General features: G+C 60.2%; 1 protein-coding gene across 3 annotated transcripts; it reads right to left on the reverse strand.

The window, feature by feature from the left end:
• TRMU (tRNA 5-methylaminomethyl-2-thiouridylate methyltransferase) lies at positions 1,512-17,772 on the reverse strand. Of its 3 annotated transcripts, none has more exons than XM_021091373.1 (11): positions 17,622-17,771; positions 13,295-13,460; positions 12,492-12,598; positions 10,155-10,277; positions 6,530-6,702; positions 4,898-4,951; positions 4,748-4,814; positions 3,363-3,463; positions 2,859-3,003; positions 2,384-2,466; positions 1,512-1,981 (listed from the first exon to the last, which is right to left on the reverse strand). In XM_021091373.1, the coding sequence occupies exons 1-11, from the start codon at positions 17,701-17,703 to the stop codon at positions 1,817-1,819; spliced, it is 1,266 nt and encodes a 421-aa protein (XP_020947032.1). In that variant the 5' UTR covers positions 17,704-17,771; the 3' UTR covers positions 1,512-1,816. The 3 variants fall into 3 exon arrangements, with proteins under 3 accessions (XP_020947032.1, XP_020947033.1, XP_020947034.1); XM_021091374.1 differs by lacking the exon at positions 17,622-17,771 and adding an exon at positions 15,058-15,419; XM_021091375.1 differs by lacking the exon at positions 2,384-2,466 and having other exon boundaries at positions 17,622-17,772.

The raw sequence follows: 19,647 nt of genomic DNA on the forward strand, positions 1-19,647 counted from the left end.
AGGGTGACTGCGCTGGGCTGGGGAAGCGTCCACCGAGCCGCTAGGGAGAAGCAGGGCGTCTGGACCCCGCCTCCCTCTGGACAACGCCCTGCTCTGCACACACTGCCAGCCACGCGTGTTGGGACCAGGGCTTAGTGGTCAGCTCCTTGCTCCCGGACCCACTCTGCCCCCCACACCCACCCTCTATAGCCTGCCTGGTCCTGTCCTGTCCTCATACAGGCCAGAGGGACTCTTCGCTCAGGCCCCTCCCCTCCCTGTTCGCAAGGAAGCCCAGTCCTCACTGTGGGTCCCGGGCTGCCTGCCACCCGCTGCTCGACCCCGGCGCCTTGACCAGGGCTGGCCCTGCAGTCCCACCCCCAGCACTGGGGGCTTCTGAGCCCTAGAGGCTGCTGTCCCCGCACACACGCATGTGACTGCCTCCCGAGGGGCCCCCACCACCATCAGCGCAGTACCTGGGGCACCTTCCAGCCCACAAGAGGCAGGGGGCCACCCTTCCAGCCCCCACAGGCTCGAAGCACTACGAACAAACTGGGTCTGAAGTGGGGAGAAGGGAGCCTGAGGCTCATCCACCTGCCACCCGGACCAGGGGGCCAGGCCCTCCCTCCGGGGGACCCTGGGGGCCACAGACAGGGCCCTACCCTCACCCCCAGGACAGGGAAGTGGAGGCAGCGGGGTGTGCAGTCGGCCCCTCCCGAGGCGGAGCCCACGAGGACAGCGGGGGCAGGCGGAGCCGAGCACCTCGAAACCTCCGAGGCCTGCAGCTGTGGCCCAGCCGGCCGGTCAACCACTGACAGCACGACAGCCAGCCCAGGACTCAGCGGGGACCAAAACACCCCAGGCCGAAGCCAGCTCTGAACGTCTGTACGCTCACCTGCTTGAGCTGCTGTCCCCACACACACAAACGTGCGCACGTGCGCGCGCGCACACACACACACACACGCACGCACACACGCGCGCACACACACACACACACACACACACACACAGTGCCGTCTAAGCATCCGTGCCCCGAAACGCCCAACGCCTGAGGCGGAGTTAGGGGGTGCAGCCTTGGATGAGGGCCCGGGGGTGGCCCTAGGATGGGCCTGGCGTTCGCCGAGAGGCCCCAGGAAGACCCCCGGCCCTTCCACGACGAGAAGACACGGACGCCTAAGGGTCTGGGGTATCCTCTGAGAGCAGCCTGAAGGGACCCGGACAGGCGCCCCGGCTCCTCATCCCCCTCGTTCCCCCTCGCCGGCCCCTTCAGCCCTTAGGCTTCCCGTGTGACGGGCCAGGGAGCGGGGAGCTCCCAGTGGAAGGGGTGGCTTCTGGGCGGCAGAGTAGCCGGGGGACGGGTGGCCTCCACCCTGCCCTCAGACCCTGGGAGGCAGCCCGAGGCCGCTCGCAGGTCCTCCGCACACAGCCCTGGGGGAGGCGGCGGGGAACGGTCGCTCCCCTGGGCCGCGCACACCTGCCGTCCCGCCCGGCCAGCGCCCTGCCGCCCCGGATCCCAGTGGAGGCCGAGGTCAGAATCCACATCCCGACGGCGTTTTATTGGATATGCCATCCCTGCAGCCCGTTCAACCCCCCACAGGCCCGCGGGTGCGCTCCTGGGGCAACCTGCCTGGGGCTGTGAACGCGGAGCTCCAACCACGGGGCAGGCGGGGAAGACGGGTTCTCCACGGCTCCGGAGGCTTTCCAGAAGCTGGGCCAGCCTGGCCAGGGCGGGGGGCAGCAGGCCGGGCCACACCCCCTTGGTTGAGGCGGCGGCAGAGCCCCTGGCGGCCGCGCTCCTCCACGTCCTCCCCTGGGACTGCCCAGCGGCGGCTCAGCCTCGTCAGAGCGTGGGACCCGGGCCCGGGCTACCGCCCTGGCCGGCGCTGGAGCCCTCTGTGGCCGCTCTGGACTTGCTCCTGCCCTTCTGGAGCGTGTAGGCGGACGGCCCCAGGCGGAGGATCTTCCCGCTGCCCAGGCACTCGTCCCCTTTGTAGAACACAGCGAACTGCAAACGAGAGGCCGTGTCACCCGCGGGACAGCCAGCATCCGGGCGCCCGCAGAGCAGCCAGGAGCCCAGACCTGCGGCTGCTGGCGGCAGGGGAGAGGCGATCTCTGTCCACTCCCCACCCCACCCCGTCCTTGTCCCCAGGCCCAGACCAGAGGTGGGCCGAGGTGGGGCAGTCGGGCCTCCCAGGGGCCACACAGGGGCCAGGCCTCAAGGTCGTAGGGCTGCCCGTGCGCCCACCCTCGAGGGCCATGACCTGAGCGCCTGCAGCCCCTCTGCCCCAGCCGCAGACCGGATGCTCTGGTGGGAGGAAGTGCAGAGTCTCGGGGCCGAGGTCCCAGCCTGCCTGCCTGTTGGCATCCCCCCGCCCGCCGCCCCGGAGAAGCTGGGCGCCCCGCTCACCTGTCCCAGGGCGAGAGCCCGCACAGCCTCCACAGCCGTCACCCACACGGTGCCGTCCTGGTTAAGAGTCAGCACGCAGGGCACTGATGGAAGAGAAGGACCTTGGAGGGGGCACCGGCCTTGCCAAGTGTGCTTGGCCCAGGCCAGGCCCCAGGGAAGGAGGAACGGGCAGCGGGAACAGAGGAAGCTCAGGGGACACCCAGAGGGGCTTGGTGCTGCCCGCCTGGGCCTGGGGCCAGCACAGACACTACCTGCGCCCAGCCTGCCAGCTGGACCCTCGTCCCCCACCCTCTCCCCCAAAACCTCCCCGTGGCATGGACGGAGGCTGAGCTGGCCCCCCAGGGCTGTCTCCGGCCTGGGCAGAGGGTGGGGAGGGCTGGACAGTCACATCACCTGAAAGGTGGGGCCTTTCCCGCCCCACCTGCACCGCCTGTCCTGACAAGGGGCCTCCCGGGCAGCTCCCCGGCTCAGTCACCTAGCGCCATCTGGTGGCGGAAGCGGAAGTGGCAGGCCATCATCTTGTCCCGGACCAGGGCTGCCGGCGGCTCCTCCGCGATCCAGTGCACGCGGCCCGTCCGCAGCAGGTCCCTGTACAGGGCCGGGTGGTCTGTCCGGGGGGCCTGTGGAGGGGACACCAGGTCCTGACGCCCTGGGGACCTCACCTCGGCAGAGGGTCCCCGCCCCAAAGCCCTCACTGCACCTCACTGGCAATGATCATTAACGGCCAACACGCACGGAAAACCACAAAACCACGCCATCCGACCCACCAGCTTCCCCACCAGCCTTCCTCCCCCCTTGGCGGACGAGGGAACTGAGGCAGAGGGAAAAAAATCACTGGTCACAGTCCCGCGCAACAAGCAGCAGAGGGGCGTGCAAGCCGACCCCAGGACCTCACTCCTCCTAGAAGTTCAAGTCCGCAGGTCTCGGCCCCGTGGGCTCAGTGTACCCAGACCGCCGTCCCCTCACCAGCCCGACTCACCACGAGCACGTCGCCACTGGCGCTGTCCTTCTCCACCACGTACCAGGGCTCCCGCAAGCCCCCTATCTTGGCTCTCTGGCCCAGAGTGTACAGGAACCAGCCTACAGAGACAGGTGCTCCGTGAGGGAGCGAGTCCCGCTTCCAACAGCACTCCTGGGCTGGGGCGCCGAGGCCCGTTCCAGCTGCGGGGCCCCCGATCCCCAAAGAACAGGGACACTCCCTTCGAATGTGGGCCAAGTGTCCCGCTTGAAGCCACGAGGCCTCCCGCTGGAGCCATGTACCCGTGGGTTCCACACGCACGCCCCCCAGGTACTGACCAAATGCGGGCTGGGGCCTCAGGGCTGCCCCGACTTCCCCGTGCCCAGCTCCCCCCGCATCCCTCTGCACACCCCACCGCTTCCACAAACACCACAGGCCAGGTGGCAGGACCACCCTCGCCGTGCCCGTGCACGGGCAGAGGCAGCGGAGGGAACCACCCGCCCTGTGCTCTTCTCCAGGCTGCGCAACTGAGCCAGGCTCCCCTGCGTCCCGACAGCCCTGTGGGGACAGGGTGGGGGCACCGAGTGGCTCTGGCCTCAGCAGGGCTGTCACCTCCTCCTGTCACAGTGATGTCTGGGCCCCACTCCCCCAACAGAAAATAGGGAGGGGAAAAGCACCAGCCAAACCAGCGGGAGGGGTCTCCAAGGAACAAGCCCCTGTGAGTGTCCACAGCTGGGAGTGCGCCCTCGTCCTTCCGGCAGGTCAGACCCACGCGGGGCCGAGTCCAGGGTCCCCAGGCCAAGGCCCCCTTATCATCGACCCAAGCGCCCTCCTCCCTCCTGGGCGTGACCTCCCGCCTGACCCGGCCTCCCCACGCTGTCCTGGTGCTCTAGCCCCAACAGCCGCCTGCGGAGGAGGGGGCCGCACGGGCCCGAGGACCCCCTTCTGATCCCATCTCTTCACATCCTAAATCATGAGTCTCGTGAAGCTGACCTAACTCTGTGCCTGGGGGTGGGAGTTTTCTGCAGTCCAGGGCTCCCGGAACACGGGGGAAAGGCAAGTCTGCTCACAGGGGCTTAGCACACAGCCCAGAGAGGAGGCAGCTGAGTGAGGCGGGCTCCTTCTGATTTTGTGGCTGCCCCACAGCATGCACGAGTGCCCGGGCCGGGGATTGAACCTGCGCCACAGCAGTGACAATGCCCAGTCCTTACTGCTAGGCCACCAGCAAACTTTTCTTTCCCCCAGATGGCATCCTTTCCAGGGGCTGCGAGGCTTAAAAGGAGCCCACATCTCAAAACCCAAACACCCCGTCAGAGCTCCCGTGCGTCTGCGTCCCCAGAGCTCCACCCATGCCGCGCACGCCCCACGGGGCTCAGCGGGAAGGGCAGCCGGAGGCCGCGTCTCACCTTTGTGCGTTCCCAGAACCTTATTGTCTTCTATAGAAATAAATTTACCGGGTCGAGGCTGTAAATACTGGAAAACACAGGGTCCATCAATAATGGACGCGGGTCCGGGGGAGAAACACGACTCCCTCCGTTGGCATCAAGGACGCTCACCTGAAGAATGAAATCCTCAAAGTTCCTTTTGCCAACGAAACAGATGCCCATGCTCTGAAACGGAAGGAAGGCTGCGTGAGACCAGCCGCCCACGTGGGGCCGTGCTGCCCCGGCGGCGTCGGCTCGGAGACCCCGGGCCCCGGCCTCCTCGGGCCTCACCTGCCCGGCCTCCCTCCTGCAGCCCTGCAGCCACCGTCAGAGCCACACAGAGCTGCGGGGCTATTTCGGGTCCCCAGTCCAGGCCCTGCCCGACAACACCACACCTGCCTGCGCTGCAGCCGGTGAGACCAGCCGCCCCGGGAAAGGAAATACGGCTGCTCAAGCCCTCGGGCCACTGTCCCTGAGTCCAGGGCAGGAGCGGGAAGCAGAGGCCGGGCCACGAGGCGAAGCATCGCAGGAGGGTCTCAGCGAGGAGCCTCCTCCCGAGGTGACGCCGCCCAGCGCGGGAGACCGGGGCCCCGGGCCATGCGCCCCGCGCCTGCGCCTCCTCACGTGCACCTCAGTGGCATCCCTAGAATGCGGGTCCTGTGGGGTGGCTCCCCAAGCACCCACCATCCCACCCAGAAACCGCCAGGGGAAGAGATGGACGGGGGACGGCTGCAGGCAGGGTGCAGGGTGCCCTCCTTGGGGACCTGCCGACCAGGGCACAGCCAGGCCCGTCCCCAGGACAGACATGGAGTGGCAGCTGCAGCCAGAGCCGCCTCAACCCGAAACGGCCGGTCAGACTGGGGCCTGCCCTGGGCGCGGCCCCACCACGCTGCTTCACCTCAGCGTCAATGTGCCAGGCACAGGGCCTTTGCACAGGCTCTGCCCGGCCGCCCACGTGACCCCAAGTCCTACTCGCCGCCAGGCCTCAGGGTGAAGGCGGCACTTTCCTCCGAGGCCTTTCCTGCCTGTCTCTGGCCCCCAATCTAAACCAGAGCCCCTGGCGTCTTCTCACCCATCTCATGCTCCTCAGAGACACCCCCACGCTGACTACGGTGGGTCGGTCCGTCTGCCCGTGACCTGAGCTCCGTGAGCGGGAGTGAGACTGTGCCCCTCACCGTGTCCTCAGAGGCCAGCGGCCCAGCGCCCAGTGCAGAGGACACACGTGACGCGGGCGTGTGGCAGACAGACCTGGGTGCCCACAGGGCGCCCAGGGGCCCGGTCCTCATCGCCCTGCTCTCATCTGGAGCCACCGCGCTGCTCGGGAAGCTGCCACCTGGGAGGCGCCGGGGCTCAGGCGGGGGAGGTCACTCTTCAGCTGTTTTCTGCACGTGTCACAGCACCGCCCACTGATGACATCAGCACCCGGACCCCAGGACACGGGGCTGTGGCCGTGAACACATGCCCCCAATCGTACCTCCTTTTCCTTTCTTTTTTTTTTTCTTTTTTTTGTCTTTTTGCCATTTCTTGGGCTGCTCCTGCGGCATATGGGAGGTTCCCAGGCTAGGGGTCGAATCGGAGCTGTAGCCACCGGCCTACGCCAGAGCCACAGCAACGCGGGATCCGAGCCGCGTCTGCAACCTACACCACAGCTCCCGGCAATGCCGGACCGTTAACCCACTGAGCAAGGGCAGGGACCGAACCCACAACCTCATGGTTCCTAGTTGGATTTGTTAACCACTGCGCCACGACGGGAACTCCTCGTACCTCCTTTTTCTGAAGCACATGATGGAGTCTATTCTCAGCAGCTATTTTCTTTACAAACGCTTTCGTTAACCCCCCCAGGGGGAAGAGGGTTCTCCGCAGGGCGTCCTGGGAAACCTGGCTGAGAAAGAAGGTCTGGTCTTTAAAGCTGTCAGCTGCTTGGAGAAGCTTTACCGCTGCCAAAAGTAAAAACAGAAGATGTTGCAGGGATAAAAATCATCCTACTTTGCTTTTAAATAACGTCCTCCTGTTTACTTTGACAGACCAGCCCTGGTCTGGCAGAAGCAAAGATCAATACTCAATAACCCGCTTCCAGAAAAAGAGCCATCGAGGTTCAGGTATGAAAAATTCTCATCCTGAATTTATCTACTATTGAAAAAAAACACGTGGAAGGTAGGTTTTATGTGAGAAGGAAACTCATTCCAGTTTATATACTAGACTGTAATCTTTTCAAAGATTAAGCCTCTCAGGACAAAATGTTTTGAAGTAATAAGAAAAGTTCAGCCACCTTTGGGGAAACTGGATGAGACCACTCACAGGAAATCCGCTGCCGTGGTGTCAGCTGTGGTTTCTGGTAACCACGGGATGGGTTCGGGCCCTGGCTGCTCCCGAGGAACCCCCTGACCCCAGGCCCCACCAGCGGCCCAGACCACACCCCAGCAGCACCTGGCTGCGCAACGCGCCTCCCTGCTCGGCGGCGGTGGGGTTTTGTCTCGGGACCAGGCTGATGTTTGCCAGACGCTCTCTGCCTCTCCTCTAACGTTCCGCTGCACTGTAAAGCCCCTTCCCGGCGTCACGGCCACGGCGCAGCGGGGCGACCCACGCCGGCCACGGGGCGCGGTTTAGCAAAGACGGCCCGGCTCTGTCTCCGGGCCGCTCGGTCCTGCCTGGCGTGTCACAGAACTTCCACGACCACAAACAAAGCTCAGGGACCAATGGCGAAAAGTTAGCGTGATCCGAGTGGTTCCGGCTCCTCCCACGGCTCTCACAGCCAGGGCAAGGGACACCCGGGCACACGCGCACGTGCGCACACACACACACACACGCACGGTGTGGCTTGTCCCAGGCATGCAGGGAACATGCTCTCGTGGAGGTAACGTTTCTCACCCGTGACCTCAAATCTGCCTGGGTCTAGTGACAGGGGACACGTAACGTTTCTCACCCGTGACCTCAAATCTGCCTGGGTCTGCAACAGGGGACACCGAGGCTCAGATAACCCCAGTGCCTGCCCTCGAAGGCGCAGGGACAGAAGGACCGAGCTGGAGACGGAGCCCGACCCCCTCGTATCCATGCCATCACTTTCACACACAAAACAACAAGATCAAGGGGCAAGTGAAAAGCAGAGGTCACTCGACCTGCCATCAGGTGGGCAGGCTCATCTGCCAAGTGATATTTTTTGTTTCAAAACTGAATTCCAACACTGTGTACAGAGGCCTCCGAACACCAGCAGCAACGTGCAATTTCTCCACGTTTCGAGTTACTTTATTTTTTTACTTTTTTTTGGGGGGGCCGTGCCTGCGGCATATGGAGGTTCCCAGGCTAGGGGTCGAATCAGAACTAGAGCTGCCGGCCTACACCACAGCCACAGCAACGCAGGATCCGAGCCGCATCTGCGACCTACACCACAGCTCACGGCCACGCCGGATCCTTAACCCACTGAGCGAGGGCAGGGATCGAACCTGCAGCCTCCTGGTTCCTAGTCAGATTCGTTTCCGCTGCTCCATGAAGGGAATTCCCAAGTTCTGAGTTCTTTAAAACAGACTCAAAGTCTATGATCTTTAAAAAAGAAAGCAGACAACCCTAAATCCCCGAGAAGGACGCCCACCAGGTGAGGGTCTGCCTGTGCCCGGAGCTTCATTCAGCACCTTCACTCCCCAGGCCGGCAAACCTCCGCTGCCCCCACACAGGACCCCCCAGGACCCAGGCCCGGAGGCCCTCGTCCTGGTCTCCAGGGCAACTGAGTAAAAGTCAAATAAAAATCTCCAGTCATCAGGAGTTCCCTGGTGGCTCGGTGGGTTAAGGATCCAGTGTTGTTGCTGCTGTAGTGTGGGTTCCAACCCTAGCCCAGGAACTTGTGTGTGCCGTGGGAGCAGCCCAAAAAATAAAATGAAAACTCTGGTTATCAAAAACAGTGGGAAAGAATGAAGAACAGTAACTTCTATCAAAGTAAAACTACTTAGATTTCGTTTCACTAAATTTTAATAATTTATATACTTTAACCATGGGGTTTTTCCCTGCTCAACTGTAATTTACTACTGCTAAAAAAATGCCTGCTGGGCCAAAAATCCCCAATAAAACTACATCTCCTTCACTGCTTTAATGCTCAAAACAGGAAAACACATCTCTGGGCACCACAGAGAACGAAGACACTGCGGTGTCACCACAGCCACCACGCGGAACCAGCCAGTGCCCGGCAGTCGGGTCTGGGTGCAGGCCCTCGAAGAGGCCTGGGGAGCCCTGCCGGGCCTCGCCCTTCCTAGGAGACCAGAGTCGGGCTGCTGGACACGAAACAAAGGCTTCATCTTCTCGGGTCCCTCAGACCCACGTTCACCGGCGACTCCCACCGTGGAGCTGCACGCGCCCAGGCCGGGCACCAAGCCCATGTTCTCCTGCCATGGAGGGTGCCCAGGAGGGAGGGTGGAAGGCAGCAGGCGGGGAGGGTCGCTGCCCCCACCTCCCCGCCCCCCGCGCATCCCCACAGGGACCGCGGCAGCAGCGGGAGGCCGCCCGACATCAGGGCAGCAGAGGCCTTGTCTGGGCCCCTCAGTAAGGAGATCTGGGGCCTCGGCGGCTGTGAGGGGGGCGGAGGGAAAGGGAACAGGCCCTCACATCGGGTGGGTGGCCCGGGGGACGGCAGGAAGGGCACGGAGCCTGCGGAGGTCCAGCCCCACCGCCTAGCGCCACGGCCTCCCCAGCAGTGAGCACAGCACAGCGGGGCTTCAGTCCTCATCTGAGAGGCAGGACGAGAGCACCCCCTCCTGCCACAGCTAAGAGGGGCACCGTGGGGCGCACACAGACCGCACGTGGGGGGCGGGGAGGCCGGCGGACGTGAGGAGGGGGACGCTCAGCCCCCACGCTGCCACCCCCATGATCCTACAAGGCCACTGCCTGCAGAAACACGGCTCTCGGGCCCATTTGTCTTTCACTTGATGCGAAGCCCTCTTGGCTATAACGCACACGCACGGGACCCGCCGGCAGCTCTGCAGATGGCTGCTGGGCATCTTGGAAGGTGAAGCTCTGACCCCGATAAACGAACTCATAAGCAGAGTCACAAGCCTGGCCGCCAGGCCTGTGCCTGATTGTCAGGTCACTCAACCCCAAGCCCCCCAAACCCAAGGGTAAGACCAGGGCCTCTCAGGCGGCGGTATGCCTGACACACATTCCCCTGGAACTAGGGGACCCGGCAGCCCTGGCCTGGGCGCCTGCCTCAGCCCCCTCCCGGTACCAACCACAGGCCCGTGGGGACGCGACCTCCCAGTGACTGTCCCTTTTCAAAGGAAACCAAACCGAGGCGCGAGTGTGGGACTCAGAGAGAGGTGGGGCGGGTGCTCAGACAACCCGCGGTCACGCTCCACGGTCTTTCCCGCTGTGCACAAACACTCGGGCTCCGACGCGGGCGCTCACTCACCGCTCCTAACTTCAAAGCGGTTCCTGAAGAGCCCCTCTGGCCTCCTGATGTGCTTCTGCCGGAAGACCTCCTCATCCTCCTGCGACGTCCTCGCATAGTGCCCCGTGGCCACGGCGTCTGCTCCTGGGAGGGTTTAAGGAGCACAACAATCCGCTTGAGACTCGCACTTGCTGGCCATGGCCAGGGTGAGCCCGGGGGCGGGTGCAGGGCGCGGGCAGACACCAGGTCTTCCGCCAGCAGGGTCTGCGCCCCGCCCCCGCAGCACCCAGAGCCCAGGGAGCAGAGACATTCCTGAGCACCCGAAATCCTGCTGGACAAGCAGCTTGTGAGTCTTTAAACTTTCACCTTTCTTTTTCCAGCCACCCCCGCCGCACAGAGAAGTTCCCAGGCCAGGGATCGAATCCAAACTGCAGCTGCGACCAGCACCACAGCTGCAGCAACCCCGGATCCTTAACCCACTGCGTGGGCCCAGGGATCGGACCTGCACGGCCACAGAGACAAGCTGACTCATTAACCAGCTGCAACGCAGCAGGACCTCTGGGGGACGTCACCTGCAACAGGTTTTACGGCATCTCTGAGCGCCTTTGAAAGTTAACATCCAGCTGTCCATTCATTCCAGCTTAAGGAGGAAGTCAGATGCGCACACAAAGCTTTAAGTACAGAAAGCGCATTTCAGTGTTTCCTAAACCAAGGAGAAACGGAAAACAACCAAAATGTCCAACAGCAGGAGAACATGAAATAAATGAATGATACATAAAGCCGTGATAACAGTGCCATTCACGCAGAATTTTTAACGGCGCCGGGAAGATACTTAGGATACTGTTCAGTAGCAAAAGCGTCTAGGACTCCACTTTTTTTAATGTCCAGATAAAAATGAAGACAAACATCAGAAAACCTTCTCCTTTGCAAAAAAAAAAAAAAAAAGGCGTTTCCGTCGTGGCTCAGTGGTTAACGAATCCGACGAGGAACCATGAGGTTGCGGGTTCAATCCCTGGCCTGGCTCAGTGGGTTAAGGATCCGGCGTTGCTGTGAGCTGTGGTGTCGATCGCAGACGCAGCTCGGATCCCACGTGGCTGTGGCTCTGGCCTAGGCTGGCAGCTACAACTCCAATTCGACCTTTAGCCTGGGAACCTCCACATGCCGCGGGAGCGGCCCATGAAAATGGCAAAAAGCCAAAAAAAAAAAAAAAAAAAAGCAAAGAAAAGAAATCTTCTCCTTTGATTCGGGAGGTGAAATGATAGCTGACACCTTCCCTCCGTTTTTCGCTCTTCTATAGTTTTCCACTGTCTCTGATCAATACATACAGTTTTTGTCACAGTGAAGGACCAAACAGCACATCTAATTGCCTCTGTCCACACTATGCAAAATGGCCAGAGGCCTGGGCTGCCGGGTAACGTTCAACCCACTTTCCCAAGCACGAGACACAGGCAGAGGCCAAGGCCACGCCTCTACCTGGGGTGGGAAGTCGTGCTTCTGGATTTGCTGCATCTGTTGCCACGATGACCCTGACGTCACAGAGCAGACAGTCGGCCTCTGGAATCCGTTCCAAATGGAAGCAGCAGGGGAGCTCCCATTGGGGCTCAGTGGTAATGAACCCAACTGGTACCCATGAGGAAGTAGGTTCGACCCCTGGCCTCCCTCAGTGGGTTTAGGGTCCGGTGTTGCCGAGAGCTGTGGTGTAGGTCACAGACACAGCTCGGATCTGGTGCTGCTGTGGCTGTGGTGTAGGCCGGTGGCTACAGCTCTGATTGGACCCCTAGCCTGGGCACCTCCACATGCTTCGGGTGTGGCCCTAAAACACACACAGACACACAAAGGAAGCAGCAGCAGCGGTGTGAGCACCCACGTTTCCAAAGAGCATCCAATGGCCCACATGCCTCTCAAGCAGGGTGAGCTCAAGGCTGCGACCCAGGCCATCCTAGGTCGGTCCCCAGAGGCCGAGGGACCGTACTTCTCACGCGGTCTGCGTCCCTGCTGCCCGAGGGGCTTCGCGTGTGCGTGACGACGAAGGATGCGGTGCGTGACTCATCTTTGTCACTGGAGTCCAAGTGTTCCCTTAACACGAGGCTTTGGCAATGACATTAACTACGAGCAGCAGCGGGAGAGCTGAGGCCGTGCCGTGCCTCCCGGGCTCGGCTATGACTCCTGCTCTAGAGTCTGACGGAAGCACCTGTCCCACGCTGGGCCGACTACACCGGTGAGCTCTTCAATTTTAAGCTCTGCGTCCGCAGATGCAGACAAGCCACCACCATCCAGCAGATACACACTGAAACCAACCGCAGCTCCCGGAACCTTGGGTTTTTAAAAAGACAAAGGAAGACGATCCGAATTACTTACCAAGATTATCCACGGCGTAATTAAAAAAGCAACTGAACTTGATGTGCTTGTTGCAGATGATGTCAGGATTAGGAGTTCTTCCTTTTTCATACTCATTTAAGAAATCGCTGGAATAAGAGAAAAAGACCATTCATTCCTAAGTGTGAAACATCCCTCCAAAGATAAACCCATTAAATTACTTGCTTAGAGTCTCTCCTTGTCTTACCAAAACCATAATTTTCTGCAAAACAGGAAACCTTCGGTATAGGGCCATTCTCAGTATTTGCACCAAACATCTGTGCAGAGGCGGCTGCAGCTCCGCTCCTCAGACCCGCAGCCCCGTGGCACTGCTGCCCAAAGGCCCACAGGACCCCCTCCACCGGACTCAGCGGAGGGCCTGAAACAGTGCAATGCCCAGGCCCCATCCCAGGCCCAGACCCGGGTCCCTTTCGACAAGGACCCCACCTGACTCCTCAGCCTGACATCTACTGCCCAGTGGACCCGTCCTCGGGCCAGTCTCAGCCAGCCTTGCAGGGGAGACCGCCGCCCCAGCTCCTCTGAGCTACCTTAACTGCAGAAACCGCTCAAGATTCCAGAGACATTACAGAGACTCCCAGCAGGTGGCGCACAGCAGGAATAAGAGCCAGGGTGCGCTGGCACGCAGGCCTGGGCTCTAACGCAGACTCCCCGAGAGCGGCTGGGCCTCCCACACGCGGCCTTTGGCACCACTGGCCCAGAAGCGCCGGCTGCAGGCCCTCAGCCTGGCCAGCTACGGTAGCCCTGCCCTGGGGAAGAGCTCGCGGCCCCGCGGGACCCACACCCACCTGAACACATCATGCCAGTACTCCTTCACGTAGGACACTTGCCGGAAGGGGAGGTCTAGGATCTGGCACACTCTGTACGCGTCCTCGCAGTCTTTGTCGGCGGCGCACACCCCCCGCTCATCCAGCAAGTCCCAGTTCTTCATAAACACCCCCGTCACCTGGTAACCTGGGGAGGCACCAAGGGCACATTAAAGGCAGTGAATAAAACCAGCCACGGGGGTTCCCTTCGTGGCTCAGCGGTTAACGGACCCAGCTGGCATCCAGGAGGATGTGGCCTCGCTCAGTGGGTTATGGATCCGGTGTTGCTGTGGCTGTGGTGTGGGTCGCAGACGCGGCTCAGATGTGACCCCTGACCTGGGAACCTCCATATGCTGCGGGTGCGGCCCTAAAAAAAAAAAGACAAAACCAACCATGGGTGGAAAAAGGAACTTTCCTGTGCCTCTGTGCACCAGTGTGCCCGGCACCCCCCTGGGCACGTGGCCTTCGGTGCTCGGACCAGATCTTAGTGCAAACCACCCTGACTCCCAGCTGATGGTCCTACCCCAAGCCTCCCGCCGCCCGTGGTGAGGCCTCCGTCACCACACTCCCCTGCGGGGCTGCCTGCCTGCGTCCCCACGGGAACAGCAAGACGGCGCGTCGTCATCGCTGGGTCCCCACACTGTCAGCACGATGTCTCACGCAAAGGGAGACGCAGCAAAGGTGTGCTGACTGAACGAAGGGAGCGCAGAAAGTCCACAAAATGTTTCAAAGCAAATAAAAACCACCCTCGGTCACCAGAAAAGTAAACTTCTTTCATGAGCTACTTCCAACTGCCAGCTGAGAAGGAGACTCTCAGTCCTCAACTCTGGAGCTCCCTGTGGCTCAGCAGGTTAAGGATCCAGCATTGTCGCTGCAGCGGCTCTGGTCACTGCTGCGGCGTGGGTTCGCTCTCTGGCTCAGGAGCGTCCACACGCCACAAGTGCCGTCAAAAAAAATTGAGGGGGGCTTGTTTTACTCTAAGAGCTGTCCTCTCTATATATTTTGAGACTTATTTTTTCCCTTTTCCGAGACCAACTTCAGCGCTGCACAGGTGCCCACCACCTATGAGAAATCTGTTTCTTTGGGGTAAAGGCTCAATGCAATCAAAGACAGGGCATCTGGCTGCAAAAGGTTTAAAATGGTCTCCAGAAAACAGAGATTCAGTGACAGAGCTTTGCCAAAACTAAAACGCCACATGGAGAACGACCCCCACCCCAGCAGGCGACAGGCCCCCCCCCCTGCCTCCCAAACCCCCCGACTCTGCTTCTCTTACAGCGCAAAGCACGCTGGGCTCCAGCACTGCCGGCCAGTGGCCCCCAGCCCCTCACTAGAGCACCGAGCCACCCCCTCTGACCACAGGCGCTGCTGCGTCTCAGCCAGCCATGTCCCCGGTGTCCAGCACCAGAACAAGAGCTTAACAGAGCACACATACAACTCCACACCCAGCGCTTTAAAAATCCCCTCTCCTGGAGTTCCTACTGTGGCTCAGCGGGTTAAGAACCTGACTAGTATCCATGAGGATGCGGGTTCAATCCCTGGCCTCGCTCAGTGGGATAAGGATTTGGCTTTGCAGCAAGCCAAGGTGTAAGTCACAGATGCAGCTTGGACCTAGCACTGCTGTGGCTGTGACATAGGCTTGTGGCTATGGCTCCAATTCCCCCCTAGCCTGAATATGCGTGGTGCAGCCCTAAAAAGACCAAAAAAAAAAAAAAAAGATAAAGAAATCCCCTCTTGTGCAGCCTCACCTATCTCCTCATCTTTCTCCCGGAGATGTGACCCACTTGCAAGCGCACGGCCTCAGGCAGTCTAGGATGGGACTGGAACACCTTGCCTGCCCCAGGAGCACACGACAAAACGTGCGCCTCCAGCGAGACTGGGAAAGACCTGGAGGCCAAGCAGAGAGGACCAGGCTTTCTTCTGCTACGTCCATCGGCTTCCCCATGGGAGCAGGAAGGCCCAAGGAAGCTGGACTATCTGGGCTCCGAGGAGGAGGCGCGCTCACCTTCCTAATGGACGCAGTGTCCCGCGTCTCCCCCGACACGTCCCGGCCCCGTCAGAGGACGCTGCACTGCCACCCGACACGGCCGGGTATCTGACAGAACTCGCTCCCTAACCGGGGCTCAACCCTGCCCCCACCCTCCTCCCCTTCCACCTGCCTCTGGCCAGACCTGGCCGACACCTTCGTGTCTCTGGCTTCTGCCCTGTGCTGGCTCGGCCAGATGTGCTCTCCTCCTCACGTCACGACTCCGGATCTTTGCTCAGTGAAATCCTACTCTTCCTCCAAGTCCTGTAACCACGGCTTTGGGACGAGTCCAGGTCTCCCAACTTCCAGGTCCTGCCCTAATTAGCCCTTCTCTGTTCCAAACTCAAGCTTTTGGTGTGGCCTCCCTGGACATGGGTCTGACAACAGTCTCAGCTCAAACACCACCACCTCTGTGACCTGTTGATCCAACCTTCCTCACAATTATGTACGCTTACAGTCTGCCTGTACTTCTTTTTTTTTTTTTTTGGCTTTTTTTGGCTTTTTTTGTCTTTTTAGGGCCACACCTGCGGCATGTGGAGGTTCCCAGGCTGGGGGTCCAATCGGACCTGTAGCTGCCGGCCGACACCACAGCCACAGCAATGCCGGATCCTTAACCCACTGAGCAAGGCCAGGGATTGAACGTGCAACCTCATGGTTCCTAGTCAGATTCATTTCCTCTGCGCCACAACAAGAACTCCTGCCTGTACTTCTTTTTTTTTTTTCTTTTTTTTTTTTTTTTGGCTTTTTGCCGTTTCTTGGGCCGCTTCCGCGGCATATGGAGGTTCCCAGGCTAGGGGTCTAATTGGAGCTGTAGCCACCGGCCTACACCACAGCTCACAGCAACGCCGGATCCTTAACCCACTGAGCAAGGCCAGGGATCGAACCTGCAACCTCATGGTTCCTAGTCGGATTTGTTAACCACTGCATCACGATGGGAACTCCTGCACTTCTGATTAACACTTATTAAACCTTTTGTAACAGATATGGTTGTTAATAATATGAACGAATAGCCACGACTAGTTTTGGTTTTGTTTTGTTTTTTCCCACTTTTTAGGACTGCACCTGCGGCATATGGAAATTCCCAGACTAGGGGTCCAATCGGAGATACAGCTGTCCGCCTATGCCAGAGCCACAGCAACTCGGGGTCTAAGCTGCATCTGCGACTCACACCACATCTCATGGCAACGCTGGATCCTTAACCCACTGATCAAGGCCAGGGATCAAACCTGCATCCTCATGGATACTAGTCAGGTTTGTTTCTGCTGTTTTTCCGAGTGCCTAATATGCACTGTGCAAACTTGCTATATGTGCTGTTACTTAATACTTCAGTGACTCTGGGAGGTAGGCATTTGACAGGGAGAGCTTAAGCCACGTGTCCCAGGTCGGGCACCTCCCATCCACGCTGCATTCGGAGTCTCCAGCACGGCTCACAGCAGAGGGTCCACAAGCGTCACTAGGTGTGTGCGAGGCCTCACAGTGAGGGAGGGCCACACACATGGAGAATATCCCCAGGCAGTTAATCTCGGCTGGAGGCACCCTTTGGACGCCTGAGAAATACAAGCGCTTTTGCACAGAAATCTGCCATCCATTCAATGGAGAACATGGACATGGTTTAACAAGTAGACTGGGAGTTCCCCTTGTGCAGCAGCGGCAACGAAGCCCATTAGGAACCATGAGGTTGAAGGTCCCATCCTTGGCCTCGCTCAGTGGGTTAAGGATCCGGTGTTACCGTGAGCTGCGGTGTAGGTCACAGATGAGGCTCGGATCCGGTGTTGTTGTGGCTGCGGTGTAGGCCGGGGGCTGCAGGTCCGATTGGACCCCCAGCCTGGGAACCTCCACATGCCGCCGGTGCTGCTCTAAAAAGCAAAATAAATAAATAAGCAGACTGCCCGTCGGTATTGTCGCACACGCTGCTGACGGTCCCTTCGTCTATCGTAAGGACAAGGCCCTCGACGGAGGCTGCTGTGTCCGCAGAGGTCAGCGCCGCTCACGTCTGCGCCCGCCCCTGGCTAAGTGCGGACGCCGCCGCCGCCGCCATGACCCCGCGCGCTGGGTCAGGGAAAAACGCGGTGCCCTCAGGTCGGAGATCCACCCTCCACGGCGTCGGTTACGGGGCCCGACTGCCCCGGCTGCCGTCGCGCGCTCTCCCGACGCCCAGGCAGAGGAAGAGGGGCCGGGGCGCCACAGCGAGGACCCGGGTCCCACAGCGCCCCACGCACAGCTGAGACGGGGCGCCACCCAAGGCCCGCGGGACGGGGCAGGACTCCCGAGAAGGGGCCACCTCACCTCTCCGCCTCAACAGCAGCGCGGCCACCGCGCTGTCCACCCCGCCGGACAGGGCGCACACGACGTGCCGCGCCGCCTGCATCTGAGTGCTGCCAACCTGCTCCACTGCCGCCGCTGTCGCCGCCGCCGCTTCCGCGCCGCGCCGGAAGGCCCGCCCCCGGCGGCGCGCGCAGATGAGGCCCGGCCGGAAACGCGTGCTCGTCGTCCGGCGTTCCGCTCGGCGGGCCAGTCCCCGGGGTCCCCTCGGAGGCGGGGTCTCTGCCCACGCCCAACGCCCTCCCCGCTCCGTTCCCGCCTCCTTGGTGAGCTGGTGTCTAGCGCGCCCGAACCGTGAGGCGCAGGCGTGTGTGTCTGTGCGTCTGCGTGCGTGGTTCGCGGCTGTGCTCCCAGCACCCACAGGCGTGTGCGGCTTAGGCGGGCGCCCTGTAGACAGGCTGGTAAACGAAAGGCCCTGAGGTTGAGCGAGGTTCTGCTGGAAGGGGGGTCAGGGTTTAGCTAATGAGGAAAAAAAGAATAGCAAGCGGAGGGCCTCGCCCAAAGGCCCTGGGCCTCGGGGACGGTGTAGGGCCAGGCCGCGAGGCCATCCTCGTGAAGTTCCTAGAAGATGTTCGCGGCTGCGCTGTGGACAGGGGCTGAGGCCTGGCTAGGAGGTCACGACCCCAGCCGTCTGGGAAGGAGGTGGTGGAGACAGAAAGATGCGTGTTCGGACGTAAAATCTATAGCCCTTGCTGGTGGGATGGACATGGGGGATGAGAAAGAGGATGGAGGAGTTGATGATATTGTCTTGAGGGGTGTTCTCTGAGGACCAAAGGGGCCGGCGAGATCAGCTTCACCGTGTGAGCTGCACTGGGGATGCGCCTCCGGAGATGCGTCTGTTCCTGCAGGAATAAGCGAGGCTGGGAGTCAAGGGGAGCCTGCACCTAGGAACATTCGCTGAGCCTAATAGAAGGGTGTGGGAAGGGAATCGGGTGTAGAGGAAAGCAAAGAGGCCCAGCTAGGAGACCTTGATGAAGCCGAGCTGGCTGGAGGTCCAGTGACTGGGCGAGAGGCTGGGACAGCGAGGAGGGGGCCGTCAGTGTGGTCAGGATGACACAGCTCAAACCAAGAGTGCCACAGGCCTCCGAGGACTTTGGGATTTGGTTTGACCCCAGAGGCTCCGGTCCACGTGTGCAAGATACAGGCATTTGTTAAACCAGTGGCTCAACTTTTTCGACTTCAACTCACAGTCACAATTTACAGGGCAGCCCAGAGGACGCGCCACCCTGTAACATATGTACAGAAAAAAACATCTGGGAACATTTCTTACCCTCGCAGTGGGCTGTGTACCTGTTATTTCTCATTTCATTCTTTTTCACGTTTAAAAACTTGGTGCACGTCACCGTGTTGATTTCAGGTAGGATTTGAACCATCGTTTGAGAACAGCAGGGGAGGAAATGCACTCCAAATGCAGATGGTTTTTGATCACACACACACCCCAAAGCTTAGCATTAAAATCACATTGGTTTTGGAGTTTCTTTCATGGCTCAGCAGTAATGAACCCGACTAGAATCCACGAGGATGTGGATTCGATCTCTGGCCTCGTTCAGTGTTAAGCATCCGGTGTTGCCACGAGCTGTGGTGTAGGTCACAGACACAGCTCGGATCCTGCGTTGCTCTAGCTGTGGGGTATGCAGGCAGCTGCAGTTCAGATTTGACCCCTACCCTGGGAACTTCCATATGCCATGGGTGCGGCTCTAAAAAAAAACCCATTGATTTCTTAACAGTTTCTTAAAAGCTTCACAGCGGCCGTACTTGTCTAAATGTGGATAATTATTAAGGCAAGTCATTTTTTTGAGAATATGAATAATTTCAAGAGCCTGGAGTGAAATGAGGAAAGCCCCAAGTCCCCAGTTCTGACACAAGAAGCAGGAACTGCCAACTGGTGGTACATCAGGGCCACCGGTGCGGAGAGCAGTGAGTTCCGTGGTCGGCGATGGACACGGCCCCTGTAGGAAGCAGAGCAAGGGCTCTTTTTCCAGAAGAGTAA

The sequence above is a fragment of the Sus scrofa genome, chromosome 5, assembly GCF_000003025.6.
Source record: "Sus scrofa isolate TJ Tabasco breed Duroc chromosome 5, Sscrofa11.1, whole genome shotgun sequence".
NCBI lineage: Eukaryota > Metazoa > Chordata > Mammalia > Artiodactyla > Suidae > Sus > Sus scrofa.